This window comes from Osmerus eperlanus, chromosome 1, assembly GCF_963692335.1.
Source record: "Osmerus eperlanus chromosome 1, fOsmEpe2.1, whole genome shotgun sequence".
Taxonomy (NCBI): domain Eukaryota; kingdom Metazoa; phylum Chordata; class Actinopteri; order Osmeriformes; family Osmeridae; genus Osmerus; species Osmerus eperlanus.
Window position 1 is genome coordinate 22551090 of NC_085018.1, and position 11850 is coordinate 22562939.

The following is an 11850-nucleotide window of genomic DNA, read 5'->3' on the forward strand; positions in this document are numbered from 1 at the left end:
GACATATTTGGGTCGTTTTGGCAGACGTCTGCTTAAAGGCTGCTGTTCTCTCAAAAGGTGTTCTATGTTCTTCACCTTGTTCCTTTGTTACCCTAACATGATGAAGCGTGATTCCTGTCCTATCCAATGTTCTCATCCGGTTTGCCGACTTTAAGTGACGTTCTCACATTTCGAAGCTGATTGTAAATCCTGATTACCTCAGGCAGTGTTCTCCACAGGAACAGGAAGATGTTCTTGTTAATGTGTCATACTCACAGATGAGTCATTTAGAGTCGTACTGTATCTGTGTGAGTCACAACAGATCAGGATATCCAGTAAATATGTCTGACTGACTCGCTTGTGAGGTTTGGATGCTGCCTCAAACTGGATTTGAGGTTATCTCACATACCAGTGTGATGTATTAGTCAGTTAGCCAGTCAGTCAGCCAGTCAGTGAGTTGGTGAAGTGGGGGCCCAAGAGGCCAAGGGGGCTGGGCAGAAGAGTGTTGTGAGTGGGGGAGGGGAGTGGAGGGCACAGGCATGGCTGGGTGGGGGACTGGAGACCCCAGGGAGAATGAGAGTTAGGGTCACTGCACACACTCTACTTGGTAAACACATGGGAATAAATCAAAGATGAGGGGGATGTGTGTGTGTGTGTGTGTGGACAACAAAAACAATCGTGAAAAGAGGGCGCTTGGTATGACAGTGGAAGAGGTTTTGTTTCAGTGAGCAAAAAGCCTCTCCACAAGGCCTCCCTGATCAGCCTTCATTTACCACACACACACACTGTATCCCCCCACACACCCACCCACACACACTGTATCCCCCCACACACCCACACACACACACTGTATCCCCCCACACACCCACACACACACACTGTATCCCCCCACACACCCACACACACACACTGCATCCCCCCCACACACCCACACACACACACTGCATCCCCCCACACACCCACACACACACACACTGTATCCCCCCCACACATCCACACACACACACTGTATCCCCCCCACACATCCACACACACACACTGTATCCCCCCCCCACACCCCCCCACACAGACCCCCACACACACCCTCCACGGCTGGGGGAGGTGTTGAGATGAGGTGTATGGATGAGGTGTATGGATGAGGTGTATGGATGAGGGGTTTGGGGGATAGTCTACCTGTGTCAGATAGAGGATTAGACAGATGTGAGATGAGAGAGAAGGATTGAGCATGTGTGTGCTCCGCACTGAAGTATTTGCTTCTAGCTCAATCACATACACAAAGGAAGACATACACACACACACACACACACCACACACACACACACACACACCTGGTGGACCTGGCTGGCAGTGAGAAGGTGACCACACACACACACACACACACACACACACACACCACACACACACACACACACACACACACACACACCTGGTGGACCTGGCTGGCAGTGAGAAGGTGACCACACACACACACACACCTGGTGGACCTGGCTGGCAGTGAGAAGGTGACCACACACACACACACACCTGGTGGACCTGGCTGGCAGTGAGAAGGTGACCACACACACACACACACCTGGTGGACCTGGCTGGCAGTGAGAAGGTGACCACACACACACACACACCTGGTGGACCTGGCTGGCAGTGAGAAGGTGACCACACACACACACACACCTGGTGGACCTGGCTGGCAGTGAGAAGGTGACCACACACACACCTGGTGGACCTGGCTGGCAGTGAGAAGGTGACCACACACACACACACACACACACACACACGCGCACACACACACACACACACACACACACACACACACACACAGAGAATGAACATACACTCACACACTCACAGTAAACAACAAATGAAATATATATATATATAATATATGTAATATATAAATCATAAAATATTTTCCCAGTCACTGGATCCTCGTCCAGCTGGGTGTTGGGTGTGAACAGTGTGCGGAGAGGGGAAATCTGGGACTGTACTGAACCCTAAAGCAGGGAACATGGAGACAGTAGAGGCTGTTTAGTGAGGGAACCTTGCAGAAGAATGAAGGTGTGTTTGAAAAGTGTGATTCCCACAAGCCTGTATGAATGACTGGTGTTATGGCTTCTCTAGTTTGACAAACACTGGCTTGGAGCCTAAGTACCAGCAGCTCCTCTCTCTGCAATGGACCACACACACACACACCTGCTCGTACTTCCACACACACACAAACTCACACACACAAATACTACACACACACACACACTGATGATTAAGGTATTCCCTCAACGTAAACCAGAGGTCTGTGGAATGCAAAACAATGCAGGTTCACTTTTTATTTCTGGCTTTTAGTGATAAGTTGTTTCGGTTTCCCAGGTCCACTGTGTTTAATTTAAGAATTCACACACGGTTCTGGACGAGGACTGATAGACATGTCATAGCCAGGCCCGCTCAGTGGGACCTTTCACTCCAAGAGGTTGAATCACTTACTTGGCTGCACTCGAGGAGAGACGAGGGGGTGATCAGGGGGGCTGGAGAGGTAACAGCTGTATGGCTGACTGGAGTCTGGAGGACTGGCTGGTAAAGTTTGTGGAGTGGTGGGGAGGGGGTGGCCATTGTGGTGGCGGTCGTTTCCAGGAGAAACGGGGTAAAGACTGAGAAGAGAGTTGGTGGATGGGTGAGGGGGGATTTACAGCTGTCTTAACCCCCCCCCCCCCTCCCCCCCTATAACACCACACACCATCCTTCCCATCTCCATGGTTACTCTCCTATAACCACTGAGTCACAGCAAAGCATGGTGAAGACAATTAGACAGGGGGCCGTGCAACAGCTGCAGCCAGGTTGTTTGAACGTAGCCTCAGCCATCGCCCACCTCCTCACAGAGCCCAGACCAGCCACTCTCTCAGACGCCAGGGTTTAGTTTCTCTGTTGTTTTCTAGGCGGTTTGGAGCTCAGCTCGACTGTTACGGAAGGCGGACAAGAATTAATGCTTTGCGCCTTAGTCTGAGGAATGAAACAACGAGATTGCATCTCGTTTACTCTTGTATTTCTTTCTGTGTAGGAGTGTCTGTGAAGGGTGGTTTCTTTCTACCTGTGCTCAGCTGAGCTGTAGAGCTAGGGTCCTATCCCTCCTGCCCTCCCTCCTGCCCTCCCTCCCTCCTGCCCTCCCTCCCTCCCCTCCCTCCTGCCCTCCCTCCCTCCCTCCCTCCCAGTCTGGCCTCTCCACCACTATCAGCTATTCTGTATTTATAGCCAGGATACTACCCAGTCGCCTACAAAACGCTGGTTGAGGTGAGCTATTGCCACCAGGAAGCCAGAGGTGGTGAGACAGACCACTTCTCGTAGGAGCTGGTGTCTCTCCCACTGTTGCAGGGTATTGACCTGGTCATGGTTTATAGTTACACGTTACACAGCATTCGTATGGATTATTCAGTAGGACTGTAGGCCGTGCCATCCAGAGTCCAGCCCTTCTCTTCTCTCTCCCTTTTCACGCTCTTCTCTCTCTTTTTCACCTCCTCCCCTCTCTCCTCCTCTCCCTGTGTTTCCCTGTGTCCCGCTCTCCCGCCTGTGCCATGGCTGAGTGTGTTGGGTGGAATGTGGCTCAACAGAGAGTTTTTAAATAGCCCCCAGGACCAGCCTGGCCGTATAAGGCCCGGGCCGGAGGCCCGACCCCAAAATATCAGCAGCCATGACACTGAAAATAAAACTTTTCCTACGCTGTGCCCTCTGGCCTTCACACGGGTGGGAGTACAAACGACTCAAAACAGAGAAGGACGTTGTAGTGATGCCTGATGTGAGCCAGGGACCGGGACCTACTGAGGCGTCTGTGCGTGTTCCTGCAGGATCCTGGTGGGGGCGCCGCAGGCCGCGGGGCTGGGTAAAATGCGAGGCAGCCGTCCAGGTGCCCTGTTCCGCTGTCCAATCACGGAGGAGGAGTTTGACTGTGAGCGCGTGGACATCGATGGAGACGGTGAGAGAGAGCTAGTCCTGCATGAAGTTCGCTGACTTCTGAAAGAAGTTCTTGTTACACGACACAACAAAAAAGTCTGCCGATTGCAGCAGAAAACTATCCACAACAACTAACCAAGACTGGCTACTTTCCAATAAGTTTGTGATTTTACAGTCGTGTACCACACCTGTTACTGAGTAAAGGTCAATAGGGTGGACTGGAACAGGAAGTTGTTGACTGGAAGTGTTTCCTGTGTGTGACAGTGAGCCCTGAGAGGGAGAGCAAGGACAACCAGTGGCTGGGGGTGACAGTGAAGAGCCAGGGGATTGGAGGGAAGGTGGTGGTGAGTACACACACAGCCTGGGGTCAGGTCAAGCTATTCTAACATGTGTACATGTTACCAGTGTCTTACATTCACCCTACTAGTATGCAGCCTAGCCACAGGGTCCTGTTTGAGTTCCTAGACCATGAATTCAACCTTTCTCCTCCCTTCCTCTCTCTCTCCGAATCTCACCCCCCGACCCCCCCCACTCCCTACTCCCTCCCTCTCCCTCCTCTCTCCCCCCTCTCCCCCCTCTCTCCCTCCCTCTCCCTCCTCTACCCCCTCTCTCCCCCCTCTCCCTCCTCTCTCCCTTCCCTAACTCCCCCCCCCCCCCCCCAGACGTGTGCCCACCTGTACGAGCTCCGCCAGCGGGTGAAGAAGCCGTCGGAGACGCGCGATCCCATCGGCCGCTGCTACGTGCTGAGTGAGGACCTGACGGAGCGCGACGACCTGGACGGGGGCGAGTGGAAGTTCTGCGAGGGGCGTTCCCAGGGCCACGAGCAGTTTGGCTTCTGTCAGCAGGGCCTGGCCGTCAGCTTCACCCCCGACAACAACTTCATCCTGTTCGGAGCTCCAGGGACGTACAACTGGAAAGGTAATGAGAGGTTGGCCCCATACAGGGGTGGGATCACAATAGAATAACACCACCGTGGAATCGCATGACAGTATATGCAACTCCTGACAAGTCATGCTGTTACAGTGCTCACCGGGGGGCTAGATGCAGTAGTGAAAGAATAACAATTCTTATAAAATGCCTATTTAAAACAACATCCAGGTGATTTAATATGCATCACAGTGAGTTTCTATCACATGGTAAACTATGTGTAATCGATTGATAAGCCAATCTGCTAAATGGGCTGTGCAGTTAACTGTGCTGATCGATCGATAGAGAAGTTAATCAAAGAATGGACTGTGATTGATCTGCTGCTGTATCTCCTTACTGGGCTGAGGGATGGCTTTGGTTTACTTTATTGGATACGTGGGGTGAGATTATTAATCTTATTAATTACTTTTATAACGCAGGTCTGTTGTTATGTCACTATTCACTTTAATGTATCAGATCATTTGAATAACAGCCATGGATTTTCTACCTGCACACAGCGTAATGTTTCTATGTATGTGTTGAGAACTGTATGTGTGAATGTGACCAGTGTGCATGTGTGTGTGTGTGCGCGCACTGCAGACCTGCACAATGTTTGAGTAAATGTCCACTCGCTCATGTGCGTGTGTGCATGCGTGTGTGTGCGTGTGTGTGTGTGTGTGCGTGTGTGTGTGTGTGTGCGTGTGTGTGCGTGTGTGTGCGTGTGTGTGTGTGTGCGTGTGTGTGTGTGTGTGTGCGTGTGCATGTGTGCGTGTGCGTGTGTGTGTTTGCCCTGCCTTCACCTGTGTTCCTTCCAGGCGAGATGCGCGTGGAACTCATAAACCAGACTCTGCTGGATCTGGGTCTCTATGACGACGGGCCGTACGAGGTGGCGGACGAGAAGCAGCTGAACGCCCAGCTCATCCCTGTCCCCTACAATAGTTACCTGGGTAACCGCCCTCTCCACTCCCTGCTGCCTGCCTGCCAGAGCACCAGAGAGAGGGCCAGGGAAGGATGGCACCAGCCCCCAGACTGCACCCCTCATACTGCCCCCAGACACAGCTGGCACACTGCTGGCACAGCCCCCAACTCCCACACAGCACGGAGGAGGGAGAGGGGTGGAGGGTGGGAAGTAGATGTGAGAGTCAGAGAGAGAGAGAGAGAGAGAGAGAGAGAGAGAGAGAGAGAGAGAGAGAGAGAGAGAGAGAGAGAGAGAGAGAGAGAGAGAGAGAGAGAGAGAGAGAGAGAGAAAGAGTGAGCGAAATGGAGATAGAAAGCGAGAGAGAGATAGAGAGAGAGAGACGTCCTTTCCTCTGGTTCCCTCTCTGATCCCAGCAGTGAGACTCACCAGGTCTCCACTTGACTCCACCTCAATTTTCGAAATACTTTCCCACATGATTTTTGGCAACTGAGCTATGCATTCACATCCAGACAGCGATCCTTATAGCCTGAGAGGCCCTGAGCACGGAGATCCTGTATCTAAACATAACCCCCGCCCCACCCAGAACACCCACCCACCCAGCCCTGCTTTGAGCTGGATATCATAAACAGTGACTCAGCCACTGTTCTCCTGTCCTGCAAGGCATTCTGGGTGCAGTCTGAGGTCCTCTTGCCGTCCTTCTCAGGTACCGCTGGTTCAGAGAGAGCACCACCCCACGGTACCAGGAAGAAACCACATCACCTGCTCCTTCTCACCTGCCACTCCCTCTCCCCTCCCTCTCTCCTCCCTCCCTCCCTCCCTCTCTCCTCCCTCCCTCCCTCCTCCCTCACCACTCCACCCCCCTCCACCCCCCACTCTCCCCCCTCACCTCTCTCCTCCTCCCTCTTCCCCACTCTCTCTCTGTTTCTGGGCCGTCAGGGCTGTTGTTCATGGCTAGTCCCGTGGAAGATGCGTTGGTGTACAAAACTCTGGAGCACACCAGCCGGCACAGTATTGAGGATGTAGCCCACAATAGCTACCTAGGTTTGTAGGCGTGTGGTGTCGTGTGAACCGGGTTCGTTGTGTAGTGTCTCGCCTTCCGCCAGCCCTCCGCCTCCCCCCCCCCCCCCCTCTGTGGCCTCCCTAGCTGTTGTCTAGATGTGTGTAGAATTACTGTAGAATGTCATTCACAAAGAGCCATCTTGAATACTGCACTGGAAGAAAACTGCATTTTTTTCATGCTTTTTGATACGTTTAAGTTGAGGGTTTTCTACATATCTTAAGAGTGCAGTGTTGACGGTTGTCTCTTTGTGTGAGAGCAGTCTGGTCCCTCTGTAGACGTCTGTGATTCTGCCTTCTCTGCAGTCTGTGTGGTGATTTTAGCTGTCGGTCTGTCTGTCCAGTCTGCTTGGTGTGACCAATCATGTTGGCTAACTGTCCGTCTGTCTGTCCAGTAGTGTAAAGAGGCTATGCTGTCTTTCTGTCCCTGGGTCTGTGTGTGCCCGTCTGCATTGAGCTGTCCATGTTTCCATGGTGATGGTTCACCAACGGGAACTTTAACCAGTGACACGAAACAGGAAGCTCAGACACAGGAAACAGGAAGCTACTAAAATGTAGGAGAAAATCCTGACCATATTTCATGGATATTTTGTTGTAGACAGTCTTAGGATTGCAGAGAGTTATGGTGAACCTGCACTGTGAACATTGTTTACAAGCTGAGATGTTGAATCTACTGTACAGTAATCACTGGCAAACCTTCGTGGATATGAAGATATCTGGCTTCGTCAAAGGTTTACATTTGTAACTTTAACACAGATAACTCTTACCTATCAGTAGAGCTAACCAGAGAGACATAGTCATGTTCATTGAGGATCAAAGTGTTGCTAACCACTAATGTTTTGGGGATCAGTGCTTCCTAATCCATCAATCCTGTGGATCGGTTCTATTCTAAATCTTTCTATCCACCTCCTTTAATGCCAGTTCACCTTTTCACTCCCCCCCCATCACTGCCATATTGAACTGCCCCCTGCCCTCTGCCCCATGTTCTACTGCCCCTATGACCTCTGACCTCTCCTAGAGCATGCATGCCTACATCAATCCTAACTACTTCATACATTGGACTAAAGGCATCTTAGAGTTTAGTTTCAGGGTTACCGATGCAGAGGCCACTCCTATTGTTATTATCATCATTAAATATACTCACACCTCATGGGATTATACAATATGGATCACTCAAAACCAAGCAAGTTGTGTTCGTACTGAAGTTTATTCTCGTTTTATATAATACTGTTATAGTTCCTATCAGGACCAGCCAGCCTTGTCTGGAGCAGAAGCTCTTTGTTTATCACTGTCTCTGAAGTGAGCTGCTGTCAGACACATTCCAAACCTGCCACCCTGGAGCTGACCACCGTCTGTCTGTCTGTGTGTGTGTGTGTGTGTGTGTCCGTGTGTCTCGCACGCTTTAGCATGTTTACACAGGACTAACAGACACCCCCTTTTCCCCCCAGCCCAGCCCTCGCCTCACCCGACCTCCCCGCGTTATCCTCACCCCCCATGCCTCCCCTTCACCGGGTCCCCATCCACTCCCCTCCCTGTCAGCCCCCCGCCCCCCCCCCCCCCCCCGCCCCCCCTGCATGTGTAGGATTGTGTGGGTGTTTGCTCACTGTAGAACCTTGTTCATCTCTTTGTTTAGTCTCACAGTCAGTCACACAGTTTGACACAAGCTGCTGGTTCTCACAGCTAGCTGTCACAGTGTCACTTGGCAGCACATTCATGCCCTGCCAGCAGCATGCACCTTTCTGCTCTCTCTCTCTCTCTCTCTCTCCTCCTCCTCCTCCTCCTCCTCCTCCTCCTCCTCCTCCTCCTCCTCCTCCTCCTCCTCCTCCTCCTCCTCCTCCTCCTCCTCCTCCTCCTCCTCTCCTCCACCAGGCAGACAGGCCGATCTGTATGCAACACAGCCACATTTCCACTTTCCCTCACAGGACACGCACACACAAGCATGTATGTATAGGCGCACACACACACACACACACACACACAAACAAATACACACCACTGAGGGAGAGAATCTCTTTAAACCATTAATGAGATTAGTGTCACCCAGCTCTGTTTACATGCTGTGTTAAGCAGAAGCTACTGATGCAAAGTAGTAGTACCATGAATCTCTTTACTGTAGCGATCGACCCCCCCCCCCACACACACACACACACACACCAATATATTTCTCTACTTGCAAACACAGCACAGAACGTTACCCCCATCATGTATGTGGCATTAAATCAATGAGCACTTAGAGCACACATTTCATTAGATGGAGGACGAGAGGAGCAGGGAGCCATGAGGGGCGATGCATCTGATCCCACGCTCGATACTGACCCCTGACCTCTGACCCCTGCCACAGGGTTCTCTGTGGATGCTGCCAGGGGCCTGATGAGTTACAGGGAGATGACCTTTGTGGCGGGGGCGCCACGAGCCAATCACACGGGCGCGGTTGTCCTCCTGCAGAAGGACAACGTGTATCGCCTGGTGCCGCAGCACATCCTGTGGGGAGAGGAGCTGGCCTCCTCCTTTGGATACTCGGTTGCCACGGCCGACCTCAACAGTGATGGGTGACGACTATCTTACTCTCTTGCTTTGCTTTTTTCCTTTCTTTTGTTTCTCTCTGTCCTCCCTTTGTCTCTCTCTCTCTCTTTAACCACTCTCTGCCCTCTCAGTCTCTCTTTCTGTCTCCTCTCTCTCTCTTTCTGTCTCTATCTTCTCCGATCTCACTTATATCCTCTCCCTTTCTAACTCCCTCCCTCTCCCTCCATCTCTCAATCAGCTGGACAGACCTGATCGTGGGAGCCCCAAACTACTTTGACCGCAAGGCAGAGATCGGCGGGGCAGTGTACGTGTTCCTGAACCCTGCCAGTCACTGGGCCGAGGCACGGCCCATACGCCTCAACGGCACCTACGACTCCATGTTCGGGATGACGGTCAACAGTGTGGGAGACCTGGACCAGGATGGATACGGAGGTGAGAGGGTGAGGGTCAGGGTGGCCCAAGGTGAGGGTGAGACTTAGGGTTGGCATTTGAACCATTTCTCCTCATGCCTGTCATCGTGTTGTTGTGTTTAGACATTGCTGTGGGCGCGCCGTTTGACGGGGATGGTAAAGTGTTCATCTTCAGAGGCTCGTCCTCGGGCATCGAGACCAAGCCTGCTCAGGTGAGAAGAGACCCCTGTACCCTGCTCCCTGTACCCTGCTCCCTGTACCCTGCTCCCTGTACCCTGCTCCCTGTACCCTGCTCCCTGCTCCCTGCTCCCTGTACCCTGCTCCCTGCTCCCTGTACCCTGCTCCCTGTACCCTGCTCCCTGCTCCCTGCTCCCTGTACCCTGCTCCCTGTACCCTGCTCCCTGTACCCTGCTCCCTGTACCCTGCTCCCTGCTCCCTGCTCCCTGTACCCTGCTCCTGTACCCTGCTCCCTGTACCCTGCTCCCTGTACCCTGCTCCCTGTACCCTGCTCCCTGCTCCCTGCTCCCTGTACCCTGCTCCCTGCTCCCTGCTCCCTGTACCCTGCTCCCTGCTCCCCTGCTCCCTGTACCCTGCTCCCTGTACCCTGCTCCCTGTACCCTGCTCCCTGTACCCTGCTCCCTGTACCCTGCTCCCTGTACCCTGCTCCCTGTACCCTGCTCCCTTACATCAGTTCAGACAAGGCTTCATCGACTTGAACATGTACATTAGTAAATATTGCCAAAGCAAAAATGTACATTTTAAATTTAGTCATCTTAGCAGACGCTCTTATCCAGAGCGACTTACAGTAACTACAGGGACATTCCCCCCTGAGGCAAGTAGGGTGAAGTGCCTTACCCAAGGACACAATGTCATTTTTCACAGCCAAGAATTGAACCGGCAACCTTCTAAATAATAGCCTGATTCCCTAACCACTCAGCCATCTGACTCCAGAATGAAACTGTAACAGGAACAATAATAGTAAGAAGGAGAGGAGGAAGTGTGTTTAGCAAACACTGAGTGTGTGGTGACCCTAAACATGAGTCAGAACACACCGTTGTGATCTGAAGCGTATTCTTCTCCAGTCATTCTGAGGCTCTCTCCCTCTCTCTCACTCTCTCTCCCCCTCTCTCTCCCTCTCTCTCATTCTCTCTCTCCCTCTCTCCCTCGCTCACAAGGTCCTGGATGGGCGGATCAGCAGGTGAAGAGGTTCGGCTACTCCATCTCAGGAGGGCTGGACATCGATAAGAACCAGTACCCGGACCTGGCGGTGGGCTCGCTCAGCGACCAGGTGGTGCTGTTCAGGTGAGACCCTCCCTGAGACGTTAGCATGGGCCGTGTCCCAGGTGAGATTCTCTGACCTCTGACCCCCTCGAACGGAACGGATTCCACTGCCGGAGAAAAGGGACTGTAGGGACTGTATTCAATTTAATAATCATCCAGATTTTTACTAATGGAGGAATCCCCTGGTTTGAAAACATGATGATGACTTACCTGTGATCTCTGTTTTTATTTATTTGTTTATGTGAATGTGTGTGCGTTTACGTGTGTGTGTGTGTGTGTGTGTCCACCTAGGTCCCGTCCAGTGATCCATGTGTTGAGGGTCTTATCTATAGAGCCCCAGTACATTGACCTGGAACAGAACAACTGCAAGGACAGAGATGGAGTATGGTGAGTCCGACTGCTGTAACCCTGGCAACTACACAATACTGAATGCAATATCCACTTCAACATACTATCTATTGATCTATAAAGCTGGATGTCATAAAACTTGGAAATAAATCGATTTAGTGTGGATACTACGTATATTTGACACAAAAGTACGATTGTGTGTCAGTTCCAGGTGTTATAGATGTAGTAATTCCATCCTGGTGTGTGTGCTCTCTCTTCAGTGTGGAGGTCAAGGCCTGTTTCACCTTCACTGCTCACCCACAGTCCTACTCACCTGACATCAGTAAGTAGCCACTTCTGCTTTCTCTCTCACAGCCCCCAGCGTGGGGGTCATAATTACACTGCACTACTCTAGAAAACTGCTGCTTTCTGCATCCGGTAACTTCATCTGGGCTGCAGCTGGGAAATTCTGTATTCCCTCTGAAGATTCGAAAGTAGACTCCTGGTGGGCTGACA

General features: G+C 52.0%; 2 protein-coding genes across 2 annotated transcripts in view; both read left to right on the forward strand.

The window, feature by feature from the left end:
- Positions 1 to 11850, forward strand: part of LOC134027573 (elastase-1-like) — a 90636-nt gene that overhangs the window by 33594 nt on the left and 45192 nt on the right. The gene's annotated exons all lie outside the window — the stretch shown is intronic.
- The window catches only part of itga7 (integrin, alpha 7), a 29025-nt gene that overhangs the window by 8577 nt on the left and 8598 nt on the right, over positions 1 to 11850 (forward strand). Inside the window, 12 exon segments of the mRNA XM_062459644.1 lie at positions 3807 to 3934; positions 4177 to 4256; positions 4575 to 4830; positions 5634 to 5765; positions 9135 to 9342; positions 9555 to 9748; positions 9850 to 9938; positions 10902 to 10911; positions 10914 to 11028; positions 11299 to 11394; positions 11616 to 11677; positions 11794 to 11828. Coding sequence (XP_062315628.1) covers positions 3807 to 3934; positions 4177 to 4256; positions 4575 to 4830; positions 5634 to 5765; positions 9135 to 9342; positions 9555 to 9748; positions 9850 to 9938; positions 10902 to 10911; positions 10914 to 11028; positions 11299 to 11394; positions 11616 to 11677; positions 11794 to 11828 — 1405 coding nt within the window.